Raw genomic sequence first — 16,731 nt, 5'->3', positions numbered from 1 at the left:
AATCTGATGTTTAGGCTGGGCACACTGGCTCACACCTGTAATCCCAGCACTTTGGGAGGCCGAGGCAGGCGGATCACCTGAGGTCAAGGAGTTCGAAACCAGCCTGGCCAGCATGGCGAAACCCTGTCTCTACTAAAAATACAAAAATCAGCCGGGCGTGGTGGTAGGTGCTTGTAATCCCAACTACTCGGGAGGCTGAGACATGAGAATCACTTGAACCCCACGGGCAGAGGTTGTAGTGAGCTGAGATTGTACCACTACACTGCAGCCTGGGCAACAGAGCAACACTCCCTCTCAAAAAAAAAAAAAAAAAAGGAAATCTGATGCTTAAATATGAAAAAATAGACATAAATGTGCAAATTATTACATAAAAATATAAATGTTTGTAACAGAATTGTTTTATATTTTCTTAAAATCATTTTTACTGGTATTGAAAACACATTGAAAAACAAAGGAATCAGGCTTAAAAGTGACACTAGCAAAACATTTAACACACCAACAGAAAAATATACCAACCCTGCTTTTTGCTAGTAGGTCTCTGTGGTAGAGAGAATAATGCCTCCCATTCCACCCCAAGATGTCCACATCTTGATTTCCAGAACCTGTGAATGTGTTACTTTATATGGCAAAAGAACTTTACTGATGTGATTATGTTAAGGACCTTGAGATGGGGACATAATCCTGGTGAGTCCAGTGTAACCTTTAACAGAGGTTCTTAATGCCTGGTGAGCCCAATGTAACCACAGAGGTCCTGAATGGAAGATAGAGGCAGATGTCAGGGAAAGATGTGACTTCAGAAGAAAGGCACAGAGAGATGCCACATTCCTGGCTTTAGAGACAGAGGAAGGGGCCATATGCCAAGGAATGTTGACAGACTCTGAAAGCTGGAAAGGGCCAGGAAACAGACTCTCCCCTAGAGCCTCCACAAAGGAACGCAGCCCTGCCAACACCTTGATTTTGGCCCAGTGACACCCATGACGGACTTCTGAAATACAGAATAATAAGATGATAAACTCATGTTGTTTAAGCCACTACACTTGTGGTGACTTGTTACAGCAGCAAATAGAAAACTAATACAGTCCCAAAGCTTATCCAAATCACCTGTGGCATACTTCAGTGCACAACAAAGAAGTAGCTAGGTCACCAGGGTGGGGACTAACAACTTCTACAGCTTTACTAAGCTCCCCAGTGCAGCTTTTGGCCATTGAAATGCCACAAAATAAGAGATTTCTCATATACAACCACCCCTACCCATAAGGATTCGGATTCAAGAGTTCTGAAGTGTGAGAATATCCATGTTTAACAAATCCTGTTGGTGACATGCTTAGACATGGTCAGTGGGTCAGTGGTCCACACGTTCACACACATTCATTTCTCTTTTTTTATTTTTTGGAGACAGAGTCTCGCTCTGTCACCCAGGCTGGAGTGCAGTGGTGCAATCTCAGCTCACTGCAACCTCTGCTCTCAGGTTCAGCAATTCTCGTGCCTCAGCCTCCTGAGTAGCTGGGATTACAGAAGTGCGTGACCATGCCCAGCTAATTTTTGTACTTTTAGTAGAGACCGGGTTTCTCCATGTTAGCCAGGTGGGTCTCAAACTCCTGACCTCAAGTGAGCCATCCATCTCGGCCTCTCAAAGTGATGAAATTATAGGCGTGAGCCACCACACCCAGCAGAAACATTCATCTCTATATGTAAGGTGCTTACAATTTAGGGGCTGAGTAAATATAATTCCAATCCCTAACAGAAAAATATATATGCATTATTTTAAAGACAAGTCAACAGCCAGGGACAAGAGTAAAGGTCTAGAAATGTCCTAGAACACATAAATTCTTTTGTATGCTTATGTCAACAAAAACAAGATACAGAATTAAACCAGATGAGAACTCCGTCTGCTCTCCCCTGTGCAACTGGTGCTTCAGGGGCAGGGGGCAGGTGAAATGGAATCCTGGCAGCCCTACAGACCTCTCACTGAAAAGCATCCCTGCTGAGCACATAACCAAGCCAGGCCCTTCCTACCCCCTCACCTGTCTCAGCTGTTCCCTGATGAGGTGGAGATGGGCTGGCCCAGGGCGTGTCGTCTTCAAACTGAACCCAGCTGCTGATGGCCGAGGCCAGGTCAGGTGGGGGCTGCTCAGGGCTCCCAGGTGGGGAAGCTGCTTCAGAGATGAGGCCCATCTTTTCAGAGGAGTCATCCTGCTCCGAGTGGGAATGGTCTTGAGAGCCTCCATCCACCACATGGTTCTCCCCAGAGGAGCTCTCAGACTGGTCTGGGGAAGATGACAGTCCTGGGAGGTGCTCTTCCGTGCCCCCTGAAACAGATACCAGACGCCACCATCATGTGAGGAAGGCCGCTCTTCAGAGCCATCTTATGGAGGCAAAAACTAAAGATGGCCATGGGGTGCCAGCATGACTCGCCACTGCAGTGAGTGGGGAGAAGAAACAGCCACACCCATCTGACTCTATGTGAAACGACTGTTTCCCCAGTCATGTGTAAATGCTGTAAGCTCAGCATGTCTCCAGTCAGTACCCTGGCAGGCAGAGACTAGCAGCCTTCTTCACTATTCTTATCCCAGCATCTACTCCAGTGCTTGGGGGTCACAAAGGAAAGTGCTTACAGAAGTCAAATAAGAAATATACCTGCATCAAGTGGGACAAGTGAAAGGCAAAAGGGACTGGTGGAGACTGTGGCTAAACAGGAGCACTTTTGTCAGAAGACATTCAAATTCAAATTTCAAACTCTTTGCAGTCTACGCTATACACAGCCACAGGACACCAGGTGCAAACCCGTGTGCACTAATGACCAGCTGAATGTAACCTAGAGGCTATTCCTGTAGCCTTGTATCACTTGATTGGCCCTAGAAAATTTAACAGACTTCAAATTTTTTTTCTGAAAATTAAAAAAACTGGCCAGGTGTGGTGGCTCAAACCTGTAATCCCAACACTTTGGGAAGCCGAAGTGAGTGGATCACCTGAGGTCAGCGGTTCGAGACCAGCCTGACCAACATGGCAAAACCCCATCTCTACTAAAAATACAAAATTAGCTGGGCGCGGTGGCACATGCCTGTAATTCCAGCTACTTGGGAAGTTGAGGCAGGAGAGTCACTTGAACCCGGGAGGCAGAGGTTGCAGTGAGCCAAGATTGCGCTACTGGACTCCAGCTTGGGCAACAAGAGCGAAACTCCGTCTCAAAACAACAACAACAAAAAAAAAACTATATCCTGATTATGGTGGTAGATATACAAATCTATACATATGCTGAAATTCATCAGCTGTACAACAAAAGAAGTCAATTTTTCTTTAGAAATTTTTTAATCAAATAATTAATATAAAAATCTTTTCTCCCATCACTAGCCAACTGGTCCATCTGCAAGTACTCAAAGCCTCTACAGCTCTGTCAAACAGAAATAAAATGTGAGCTATATATGTAATTTTAAATTTTCTAGTAGCCACATGAAAAAAATTAACCACAACAGGAGAAAGTATTTTAATAATATACCTTTCAACCCAATATGTTGAAAATTTGTAATTTCAACATGTAATAAATATAAAATTAATTAGCTATTTAATTTTTTTCTTAAACTAGGTCTTTGAAATTTAGTGTAGGTATTTGATGCTTACAGCACATCCCAATTCAGACCTGTCACATTTCAGGAGCTCAATAATCACATGGCCACCATATTGGAGAGCAGACCTGTTGACTCACACTTCCTAGGTGTTATAAATGAAGGTGGGATGACTTCAGTAGGCACTGGTAGCTGCAGTAGAACAGAATCAACTGACATGTCTCTGCAAATATCTCCTGGATCCTACCTTAACCTTCATCCCTGAGCACAAGTTCTCTAAAGTCAATACAGTCATCCTCCTTATGATCAAGTATGACCGTACTGAGCTCTTTCCACATGCCAGGCACTGCTCTAAGCACTTTTATGTATGAATTCACTTAAGCCTCACAACAACCTGTGAGATAGGTACTGATTATTCCTACTGTACAGATAATGAAACTATGCTTGGAGAGGTTAAATAAATAATCTACCCAAAAGTATATCATTCATTCCTGGTGCAATAGGGCTTTGAACCCAAGCACTCCGGTTCCAGAGCTGTCATTTTTAACAACTACTTTTAACAACTACATTTTAAAAAGGCTGAAAGTAAAGCACTTGGTAAATATTAGGTTTTTGTTTCTTGGGAGAAAAGAGCCAATACTTTTGGTGTTTCCAAGCTTCTTTTTAGGGCCCTAAGGTTCCAAGACGCTTCTTCAGTGTGTAAATTCTTCCACTTAGGATTCTAAGATCTCAAGAAAGAAAGTAAGAAACTGACTCTTTTTTCTATATTAAGATCCCACCCAAAGAATAATCAAGTAGAAGCCATAACAGATAGACATGGTTGTTTGACAATCTCTTCGCTTTAGGAAATGAAGGCACTCCTTACCCTGCGAGTGGGCAGGAAAGGGTGGCTCTTCATTGAAGGAGACCCATTCTGACTGGTGGGTGGCAATCACATGGTCCAAAGTCGTCATGCTAAAAAGGCACTGGTCATCTTCACACTGCTGACCTCAGGTGAACCCCAGAATACTGTCTGGGGTGGGCTGGGGTAGGGGTACGGTAGTACGGTGGACTTGGGTCCAGGGTCTGTTCTAGGTGTCTTGCCAAGGGCAGTACTCAGAATGTAGACAGATCAGCCCCTCTTGCCGTTGGTTTATCTGCCAGGCAGAAACCTGTTTAACAAACAAACAAACAAAAAATGTAAAAGGATAACCATCACGTTATACTGAATCCACATAGGTCTAGGGCTTTTAGCGCTGCCCACAAGGCGGCCTGGGGTGGTTTCCAACTTGCCTTACTTCACTCTGTTCCTGTCATGCCCTCAACTTTTATATTGAAATGTCTGTCTTTAGCATCAAGGTTTCTAGGTAAGTCTTCATATCACACTTGTAAATAATTACACAAATTTCAGCAATTAGATTCTCTAATTTCCCTAATTATTGTATTTTAGAAATATTGTCATCTATAATACTATCATTGCAAAACAAATATTAAAACTTTTCAAAACACTTTCACTTTCTTTTACCAGCTGGCAAAATAAAAACATGTTCTTTTTCTATTAAATTAGTCCAGTCTCTTGCCTTAGGCAGGTAACTCTTTGTAAGTCTGATTTAAATCTTTGGCAGAAATGGTACCTCTAAGCATCATTTATCAATCAAGAAAAATAGAAATGAAGTGATCTTATTCATTTGTAGTAAGAGGATAGGGAATATCTGTTCTAGTGAAAAATGTGAGTTAGAGAAACATTTTCAATCTAGGCCTATTTAAATTAGTTACAATGGTCTAGCCTTTGCTCACACCGCAATTATCTTCCAGGAATATAGAAAGATTCTTAATTGACATAATTTTGTTTATGATAATAACATCTTCTTACAACTTGAACCTAGTTCTTGACCTAATAATGAATTAATAAAATCTGAATTTATCCAAAACGAATGTGCTTCCACAAAAGAGCTACTATATACCTTGAATATCAGTTCTTATTAACTGAATATACACAATATTCAGATAGTTTCTAGAACAACTTAACTCACAGCCTTCCAACTGGTGCACAATGAAAACTTTAGGAAATTTTACTATAGGTTATCATCTGCAGTAAATAATCTCTATGTGGGAAAATCAGTAGAAACACTAATAGCTTTTGCTTTTTTGTTATTTAAAATAGTTTTGGCACACGATGCTTTCTAAAAACCACTAATGTTTATATAGAATTTATAATTTTCAGAAACACATTTTCATACCATACTTCACTTGATTCAATAGCCATTTTGTTGAGTAGGACACGTAGTACTCTAATTCTTCTATGGATAAAAAAATTGGGGCTGAGAAAAATTAAGTGACTTACCTAACACTTTTAGTGTTTCCAGGCCCTTTTGGTACTCTAAGGTTCTTAAAATGCTTCCTCTAGGCTCCTAAATGGAAGAGCTTACAAATCTCAGCACAGTGGCTAACTGACTTTTTTTCATAATAAGGTCTCACCCAAAGAATAATCAAGCTGAAGCCATGTGTGTTCGATGTTCCCTGTGTAAGGTCACTCCTATCACTCCAAGAAGTGATAGATCCAACCCTTGAGTCCAGGTCTTCTGCAGCCAAAACACTCTAACCCTGGGGTCACAGCCACATAAAGGTACAACAGAATACAGTATCCATAGGCTATCACCCAACTTAAGTACTTGACAAATATCAATTACAATGGAACTGTAATGAAATGTCCGGGAAACTCCCCGTGTGAAAGTTTGCCAGCACACCCCAAGCTATATAAAGGATGGAAAGCCCAGAAGCCTCTTCTCCAAGTCCCTCTCCTAAGATCCTTGCCAACCACAAGGCCAGACATATGCAGACGGCCTGGAGAGAGCAGGTCTCCCAAACCAGATCTTACCAGAGAGCAGCACAGGGTCCACAAGCACGAAGAGCTGATTCCCACTGGCTTCTGCCTATGATGCCTTTCTCAAGCCCTGTCAAATGTGTGTCAATGTGGTAATGGCTGCGGGCCAAGATAAGGCAGTAAAATTGAAGAGTCAGATTCCTCCTCTTTCAACGACAGCAGCATGTAAACCAGCCCCACTGCAGCCTCAAACACACACACACACACACACACACACACACACACACACACACACACAAAACAAGTCCGTATGCTGACACATGCAGTGTCATCACTCAACAGGGAAAACATCCTGCCGATCCTGTGATGACGAACCCAGCAAACGTCATGGATAAGTGGGGTAGGGAAGCAAATAGGGGAGGAAGGTGAAGGTAAGGGGAAGATATTTAAAAATTTTAAACTGGAAGGTTTTAAAGATCAACAACTACAGGTGTTATGAGAAAATTGAGGCCCAAGGAAATCAAGTGCACCAATAGAGATTGTGATCATGGGCCCAGAGTTAGGTTGTTTGGATTTGAGTCCTATACAGTCTTGGAGTCCTTTACAGTATTGGACTCATAACTCAACCTCTTTAAGCTTCAGTTTAAAGCAAGAATTTAAAAACTCACTCCATAATTCTGAGGATTAAATGAGATAATGTACGCCAAGTACTCAGGACTGGATGTAATAAACCCTCTGTAACAATGACAATGAAAACAGTAGGTGACCTTACAGAGGGCTTACTGGGCCCCAGGCTCTATTCCAAACCCTTTATGAATGTTAGCTACCGCCAGCACTGCTGCTGTTGTTAAATGACTCGCCCAAGGTTGCATAACTTGTTCGTAGAAGTCCTGGGACTAGAATGCAGGTTTCATGAAACCACTCCATTTCTGTCATGTGCAGATTCTGGTTTCAGTCATTGTTCAAGAAGTTCTAGATACTAAGTAGAGTCACTTGCTCAGCTACAGTGCCCAGAAGGCAGATTCTAAATCCTCTTCATTATAGATATAGGTGCACTCTGGCCAAGGAACCAAGACCATTCCTCAGAATGTATGAACGAAAAAAGAGCCCCAAAACTTTATCTGTCTTTCCTTCACATGTCCCAGACCAGACATGGGCTGGTGACAGACAATGACTGGTCCCAATGAAGACTGGTGGAAAAAATTGATCACATGGAACCCCCTATCATATTCTATACTATAAATCCATAAAATGGATTTTAGGTATTTGCCATAGAAGAGCCACACCAATAAGCCATAAGAAATTAGACCTTGAAAAGTGCTGTGCTAGCAGCTGGAAACCCACAGAAGAACACAATAATTGTGAGGTTAAGTTCATACTGGAATTAGTTTCTTGGTAAAAACCTCACCCCATTTTTAGAATGTGAATCATAAAATGAGGTTTAGAATCACCACAAATGAGTGGTGACTCAGTATCAGCAGGAGGATTGACCAACAGATGTTAAAAGTTTCAATGAAGTCTTGGAGTTGCCATTTCAGAGAGCTACTTCTTTCTCAGCATTGCTTATATACAAAAATTTGTAGAAGGGAGAATGCAATTGTCTGATAAGATGGGGGTCACAGAAGTAGTTTTGTCTTATGACAGTCCTCTAATTGCTTTTGTGAGACCTACATGTCTGGAAATGTACCAGTTACCCTTGAGACAGCAACCCTCAAGCAGCTCCCAACACAGCTGAGGAAAAAAGGATCCAGAGAACAGAAAATACAAGTCCAGAATAACTGCCCCAGCTAAAGGACATGCTGGGAGTGCCACAATTTAGCTGTAGGGAGATCTCTGAGGGCTGGAACCATATGGGACTGGGTGGGTTTCTGAGATCTGAAGGATGTCCTTGATTCTGGACCAACAGAGGGATCAGCGAGGGAAGCCTCTGGACAGGGGATCACCATGACAGTAAGAATCAGAAGCAGACCTTAACGAGGTGTGTTTCTGTCTGAACAAGCCTCTGTCTGATGACAGCAGAGGTATCTACTGGGGGAATATGGAATGAAAGTATTGATTGACCATAGAAGCTAAGAAGAGTTCAAGGGGAAATGAGAAGCTGTGGGAGGTTTAAAAGCAGAGAGTGACTCAAGAAGTGTGCTTAAGGGAGATTAGCCTTCCTCAGACAGTGCTGGACAGGAGCGTGGTGATGGAATTTTTCAGCCATCAGTACCTCTGGTGTGTTACACAAAGCTGGGGGCGAGACTCTTCAGGAACATGTACTGTTTCTGCCCATTCTAGGGCCTGAGGGTGCAAGGAAGAACAGAACAGCATCTCTGCCCTCAAGCAGCTGTCAACTGCAGGGAGACACGACAGCAACCTAAAACAATAACCTCTGCTCTCTATCCTATTCTGGCAGTTAGTCACCAAAGGTAGGACAGCAGCAAGTAAGAGTGTTAGGAGACTTCTGAGAGCTTGAGCTATAGGTGGTCTTGAACTGTACCCTAAGCTGGAAAGGAGGGGTCTGAGCAAAAGAGCTGTGGGGCACAGGCATTTAGGAAGGGGGAGCAGGAATGGCACGTCTAGCCCACAGTGAGTTACACTCTGCTCATCTGAAGAGGGTGTCAAGTGCCCTGGAAAAGGAGCTCTAAGTTTCAGAACGAGTTTGAGCTCTGGAGCCTACCCTCTCCATTCCCACTGCCAATGCCTTAGCTCAGCCCCTCATCATCTCTCACGCAGACAGTTACAAGTCTCCTACCTGTCTTCCTGCCCTCAGTATCACCTGCTCCAACCTACTATCCAACCTGTCATGCTGGAGTGATCTTCCTAAAACCTGAAAATGGCTATGCCACAACTCTGTTTCCAGCTCCTCAAAGGCTCCTCACAGGATAAAGTGAGGTATGAGAAATGAACAAAGGATTCCTGAGAGCAGGGGTTGCATGCTATACCCTCAGCATTGAGCACAGTGCCTGCCACGTGTTAGAAGCTCAATAAAAATTGTTGTATAAATGCAGGCACTTTGTGAATCCGGCCCTGATCCACCTCTCTAATCTTATGTGTCATTCTCTCCCCTTGTGAACCCTATATTCCTGATGAACTGAGTTATTTGAAAGACTGTGTTTTTGAATATACTTTGTCCTATTTGATCACTTGTTCATATATTAATTTAATACATTATTAAATATTATCTTTAGGATACATTTTCCCTACATTTTTATTTCATGAGCTCCTGCTCACCTTCAAGTCTTAGCTCAATCATTATCTCAGGCTTGGTTCAACAAGCATTTATGCCAAGTGGCAATCACTGAATGCAAAGATAAAGAACACAAATTATTTTGCTATAAAACCTTTATAATGTGCATGCTCATTGTTTTTTGTCTGCTCAACACCCAAAATCCTTTCTTTTTTGAGAAAAAAATATTATCTTTCCATCCCTCCTGGTAATTAATCCAGGCTTTGTCAACGGCTGCTAGAATATTGAGGGAATGCTAAAAGGTACAAGGGCCTTGAACACATGCAAGAGTGGCATGGCATGCGAACAACAGAAACTTGATGCAAGCCCAGAAGCAGGCACAACCTAATTCCGTGAAAATGGTGACAAGTGTGGCATCCTAATCAGACCCATGGTGTGACTCTGGCTTTGCTCACTGCTGGCTAGGTCCTGTGGCTCCTACCTATTTTCCAAGCCATGTTTGACAGTCATCTGGCAATCCAATGAGCTCTTTTGTACCTTTCAATAGACTTGTTTCCTGCTTATATTAGCCAAAATTAATTTCTGTTGCTTGCAATCAAGAACTCTGATCTATGGTGGTACTCCTCAACTTCCAGTAAGTAAAGTACCATACTTCCCACTGGTCCTTTATCCCCCATATCTTCTGAATGCTGATACTATCTTAACCTACACTCATTTACCAAATTATAATTAAATTATTTGCTAATGTGGCTATATGAGGAAAGGGACTTGATCTTTTGCTTCTTGATGTCTTTAACTCTTAGAATAGGGTATGGCTCTTAGTAAATGTTCGTTGGGTAAACAGTGAATGAACGAATGAATGAATGAATGAATGAATGAATTTGCCTTAACATACAGTAGGTAGCCTCTTCAGCTCTTCTGAGATGTTGGTAAATGTTTTAGGAAGGTTAATTTAAACACTCTGTGTAAAAGAGCTTTGGAGGAAACCTGCATATAGGGAAATATGTTCATTTCCCCTTCTCTTTGATCTAAAATTATATCATCCAATTCCAATACAGTAGACACTAGACACAGGGGCTACTGATATGTGGCTAATCCGAATGAGTTGTTCACTTAAGTGTAAAATGTACACCAGATTTTGAAGAGTATAAAAATGTATAAAACATCTAATAATTTTATACTGCTTTCATGTTAAAATGGTATCTTGGATGTATTAGCTTAAGTAAAACATACTGTTAAAATTATTTTCACCTGATACTTTTAATGTTTTAAAATGAAACTACTAAAAAATTTAAAATCATACATAAACAGCCCATCCTATATTTCTTCCTTTTTTAACGGAGACAGGCTCTCACTCTTGCTCAGGCTGGAGTACCAGGGCACTATCATGGCTCACTACAGCCTCAACCTCTGCAGGCTCACATGATCCTCCCACCTCAGCCTCCTGAGTAGCTGGGTCTATAAGTGCACACCATCACACCCAGTTAATTTTTTAAAATGTTTCCATAGAGACAGGGTCTCACTATGTTGCCCAGGCTGGTCTCAAACTCCTGGGCTCAAGCAATCCACCCGCCTCAGCCTCCCAAAATGCTGAGATTACAGGCACAAGTTACCACACCTGGCCTCATGGCATATAGACAGCATTGCTCTAAAGCAGTCCATCTTTTATTTCATCCTTGATTTTGAAGGCTACTTTTCACAAGACACAGAATTCTTCCTTCAGTATTTTGCCTTTTGATCTGAATGTTTCTAAGGAGCAGTTGATTATATGTAATTACTCGTGCTTATATAATGTGTCTTTTTTCCTCTAATGGCTTTCAAGATTTTCTCTTTATCTTTCATTTTCAGCAACTGCATTTGGATGTAGTTTTCTGTGAACTCATTTTACTCAAAGTTAGTGGAGTTTCTTGAATCTGTTTGTCAGTTTTTTCATTAAATTTGGAAAAATTGAGTCAGTATTTCTCCAAATGTGTTTTTCTGCCCCTTTTCCATCTCTTCTGTTAGTCTGCCCTTGCGTTCACTGACTCTTTCTCTTCTCACCTCCATTCACCCACAAGCTTATCCTGTGAATTTTGTATCTTAGTTATTCAGCTTTTCCATTCTAGAATGTTCTTTTGTAGTTTCTATTTCTCTGCTGCGATGCCTTATATATTCACTCATTGTGACAATATTTTCCTTTAGTTCTTTCAACGTATTTATAATGGCTGCTTTAAAGACTTTGTCTGCTAAATCCGACCTTTGGACCATTTGGGATTAGTTACTATTGACTTTTTTGGTTTGTGGTTTGTTTGGTTTTTTTTTTTGTTTTTTTGTTTTTTTGTTTTTTCTTGACTATGGGTAATACTTTCCTAAGGTTTTTTGTTTGTTTGGCTTTTTTTTTTTTTTTTTTTTTTTGAGACAGAGTCTCACTCTGCCGCCCAGGCTGGAGTGCAGTGGCGTGATCTTGGCTCACTGCAAGCTCCGCCTCCCGGGTTCACGCCATTCTCCTGCCTCAGCCTCCCGAGTAGCTGGGACTAAAGGCGCCCGCCACCTCGCCCGGCTAGTTTTTTTGTATTTTTTAGTAGAGACGGGGTTTCACTGTGTCAGCCAGGATGGTCTCGATCTCCTGACCTCGTGATCCGCCCGTCTCGGCCTCCCAAAGTGCTGGGATTACAGGCTTGAGCCACCGCGCCCGGCCGGCTTTTTTTTTTTTTGCTTTCTTTCGTTTTTCTGCACACCTAATAATTGTTGGTGATACACCAAAGACCTTCTGGATTTGACTTTCCTCTGCAGAGTACTGATTTTTGTTCCAGCAGGCAGTTTGACCAAGAGCTGCTCACCTAGAGCTTGTATAAAGCTTCGTCTTTTACTTCATTGGATTAATTTGTTTCCCAAGGCTCTCTAATTGCTGTAGGACTCAATTTCTAAACTCTGTCTCCCCTGCAGATCTTGACAGGGTATGATGGTTAATATTGAGTGTCCACTTGATTGGACTGAAGGATGCAAAGTATTGTTCCCAGCTATGTCTTTAAGGCTGTTGCCAAAGGAGATTAACATTTGAGTCAGTGGACTGGGAGAGGCAGACCTACTCTCAATCTAGGTGGGCACCATCTAATCAGTTGCCAGTGTGGCCAGAATAAAGCAGACAAAAGCAAGTGGAATGACCAGACTTGCTGAGTCTTCTGACCTTCATCTTTCTGACCTTCATCTTTCTCCCACGCTGGATGCTTCCTGCCCTCAAACATCAGACTCTAAGTTCTTCAGCTTTTGGACTCTTGGACTTACACCAGTGCTTTGCCAGGGGCTCCTGGGCCTTTGGCCATGGATTGAAGGCTGCACTGTCGGCTTCCCTACTTTTGAGGTTTTGGGTCTCAGATTGGATTCCTTCCTCCTCAGCTGAAAGGATTGGATTCCTTCCTCCTCAGCTTGAAGACAGCCTCTTATGGGACTTCACGTTGTGATCAATACTCCTTAATAAACTCCCCTTCATATATAAATCTATCCTATTAATTCTGTCGCTTTAGAGAACCCTGACTAATACACAGGGCTTGGTTCTAGGCTTTGCTAGGGTAAGTTTAAAGTAAATCTTACTCTAGAGCATGGGCTGGCAAACTACAGCCACAGCCTAAGTCTGGCCCTCTGCCTTTTTTGGTAAATAAAGTTGTATTATTAGTATATTTACCAGCTACGCTCATTAGTTTACATATGGTCTATGGTTGCTTTTGATCAACAATAGCAGAGTTGAGTAGCTGTGACAGATACTGTATGGCTCACAGGGACTAAAATAATTACTCGTCAATAATAACTACTGGACCTTTATAGAAAAAAATGTACAGACCCTCCTTGAGAACATGGTCCTTATCCCTAAGACACAACGTGAAGTCCCATAAGAGGCTGTCTTCAAGACACATCTTGGTTGGATGCTTGAGATGTTAATAAGACATTAATGAGCTCTTTCTACTGTAGCTGGGCTGGACCACCAATGTCCTCCACTACTGCCTGATGTCCAGTATCTTTGTCCCATTCTCAGTCCTCCAGCAGCCACTCCATTAAGCTCTGTATGGTTTCAGTATGCACCTGTGCACTCTAAATTGTCCAAGGGTTCTCTGGGTACACCCAGACATACTTCTGCTCCTCTCTCCCCATCCCCATGCTCTCTGCTCCCCAACTCTCTGCCCTCTGGTGCCCTGTCCTACAGATTCCAGCTGCTTCAATTGCCCCAAACTCTGATCTCTGTTTTCTTAGCTCAGCAGGACTGCTGTGCTTGGCTTAGACTCCAGCTGACTATGCTGCAGTCAAGAAACTCTTCCCTGGAAAAGAGCCAAGGCGAGTGTTGGGCTCACCTCAGGATAGAAAATCTTGTACTGCCTGTTGACCGAAGCCTGAAAATAGTTGCCTCATAGATGTTGTTGTTTTGTGGTTGTTCGCGGCAGAATGGCTAGTTACCAATTATAACCAGAACTGGAAGTCCTCCTCTGGAACATTACTTTCTGACTTGTGCTCACTTTTAAAGAGAGACTAGTTCAGACATCTAAAATACAGGTCATTTCATACTAATGTCCTGAAAACTAATCAGAAATTTTATAAATCATCTGAGAATAAAAGGAAGGTTTCACTCAGCCATATAGATTAATTCCATTGCTCCAGAGCTGGGAAAATGATTTATTTTGTTAGGTTAGCTATGCTATATAATACAAAAACATTACTTGGGCCTGGTTGGTGGTCCAAAAGGGGTTGTTAAATCTTTAGCCATCTTCCCTGTCTACCTGTTTTTCATAGGTATTCAGCTAGGCGGCATCTTTGAAAATCTCCACATCCACTTTTTGGGTTTGAGACTACTGGCAACCACTGTCCAGCCATCTGTTTGGAGTTTATGCAGAAACACCTTCAACTAGATCCTGGTGTCCACTCCAAACCCACAAGTAAGGCCTCAGTTTTCTCTTAATCAAGGACAAGCAACTAAAGATCAAATCAAAAGCTACAAAGAAAGGAAGAATGGGAAAAACAGACTACATATATTCTATATATTTCTTTACAGCGTTCTTCTTTTTTTTTTTTTTTTTTTTTTTTTGAGATGGAGTCTCGCTCTGTAGCCCAGGCTGGAGTGCAGTGGCCGGATCTCAGCTCACTGCAAGCTCCGCCTCCCGGGTTCACGCCATTCTCCGGCCTCAGCCTCCAGAGTAGCTGGGACTACAGGCGCCCGCCACCTCGCCCGGCTAGTTTTTTGTATTTCTTTAGTAGAGACGGGGTTTCACCGTGTTCGCCAGGATGGTCTCGATCTCCTGACCTCGTGATCCGCCCGTCTCGGCCTCCCAAAGTGCTGGGATTACAGGCTTGAGCCACCGCGCCCGGCCTACAGCGTTCTTCTAACGCAAGATATTCAGCTACTTTATTGAGCATCTATCTACTATGCACTCAGAATTGTGCATAGCACAATGACACAAGATAATATCAAGCTTTTATACACTGATATCTGTGTCACAGTGGGCTACAGGAGCCATAGAAGCTGAATCCGAAAGCTGAAATAACCCTGCTGCTTGTTTCATAAGTTGCTAGATCAAAGAGGAGCCTGGAAGGCCCCATTACCCTGTGAGAAAGACTAAATCAGATTAAGGACTTGAACAGTGCTTCTCTTCCCTTTCCTTCTTTCACATTCTTTTCCTTGATGAGGGGTGTGAATTCTCATTAAGAAAACCTGAACAGAGTTCACTGAAGAACACACACACACACACACACACACACACACACACACACACTTAATTAACAGGTACCTTGATGCTCCTAAAAGAGAAAATGAGTTGAGTGATCCTGGTTGTTTGCTCTTATTATTTCAACTTATGAAAAATTTCATTCTTTCATGTAAATATTTTATTTTTAAAAAACAAAAGGAAACCACCCAATCTTCTTCCAATTTCCATTGGAAACTGGGAAACAGAATGAACACCTCAGCCTCAAATCAAACATGTATGAGAAACAAGTCCAAAAGGAACAAATGTCACATTGTGACCAGAGTTAGCATCTATCTATGATTCTCCATAAGTGAACTCCCTCTTCTTTTGTTTTATAATCACACACAGCATAATCTCCTAACCCTAGGTGCCTTCCCTTCTCTAAAATCATATTACTTGTGTGTATGGGTGTGTGTATATGTGTGTATACATGCATATACATAAACACACACATTTATGTACGTACATACATATATGTATATCCCAAAGTTATAATTACAAAATACTCTATTGTGTGATTTTCCTTCAAAATAATCAATCCCAATGGCTCTGCTATCTAACAATTCCATGGTCCCACATTCAGAGTCAAGAATCTAAGTTACACTTGGCTTGAAAAACTGGTTAGGCATTGCCTCTGATCTTTGGTGCATTCCTGAGGCAGTGACCTTGACTGACATCCCCAGGTACCTGAGCAGTGTATTACATTAGCGAATGGCTCTGGTAGGAGGTCAGGCTTTAAAGTTTGCAAAACATTTTCCAGTTGCTTGAACTCTCAGAAGATATTGACTTATTCCATCTTCGTACATTCATCTTGGTTTAACTCTCCTTCATATTTTTTTTTGAAATGAGAATACTAATATTTTACCTGTGTGACAGTGGGGAGCTCATGTGGATAATTTCTTACCTATATTTTACAGTCATACATAAATTAGATGCATTTTACAATTAGTCTAATTTCAGAGAAGATAAAATATTTTTTAAGGCTGGGTGCAGTGGCTCATGCCTGTAATCCTAGCACTTTGGAAGGCCAAGGAGGGTGGATCATTGAGGTCAGGATTTTCTGACCAGACTGGCCAACATGGTGAAACCTTGTCTCTACTAAAAATACGAAAATTAGCCAAGGGTGGTGGCATGCACCCATAATTCCAGCTACTCGGAGGCTGAGGCAAGAGAATCACTTGAACCCAGGAGGTGGAGGTTGCAGTGAGCCGAGTGCGGTACTGCACTCTAGCCTGGGCGACAGAGTGAGACTCCGTCTCAAAAAAATATATAAACACACACACACATACACACACACACACACACACACATATTTCTTAGAATCAATGAAATTATCTTATTTTTTACCAGTTTCCAAAAAGTACAATTAGTATATAGTTCCAGAATGGAAAGAACTTCATGGGTTATTTCAATTCATTTTTACAGTAACCCTGAGATAAGTAAAGAAAATATTTCTCCCAATCTCTGGAAGACCTCCTGACTCTA

The 16,731-nt window shown here is 42.0% G+C and overlaps 1 protein-coding gene across 7 annotated transcripts in view; it reads right to left on the bottom strand.

Moving 5' to 3' along the window:
- The window catches only part of LOC105467637 (stonin 2), a 175,927-nt gene that overhangs the window by 131,645 nt on the left and 27,551 nt on the right, over positions 1–16,731 (bottom strand). For all 7 annotated transcript variants that reach the window (XM_011717330.3, XM_011717331.3, XM_071099776.1 and 4 more), the window contains 2 exons: positions 4,429–4,714; positions 2,025–2,309 (listed from right to left, as the gene is read on the bottom strand). In XM_011717330.3, coding sequence (XP_011715632.2) covers positions 2,025–2,309; positions 4,429–4,516 — 373 coding nt within the window. In that variant the 5' untranslated portion in view covers positions 4,517–4,714. The remainder of the gene's footprint in view (positions 1–2,024; positions 2,310–4,428; positions 4,715–16,731) is intronic.

This window comes from Macaca nemestrina, chromosome 7, assembly GCF_043159975.1.
Source record: "Macaca nemestrina isolate mMacNem1 chromosome 7, mMacNem.hap1, whole genome shotgun sequence".
Classification (NCBI taxonomy): domain Eukaryota; kingdom Metazoa; phylum Chordata; class Mammalia; order Primates; family Cercopithecidae; genus Macaca; species Macaca nemestrina.
The sequence above is the reverse complement of the archived record's forward strand: the minus strand, read 5'-3'. Positions and strand labels throughout refer to the sequence as shown.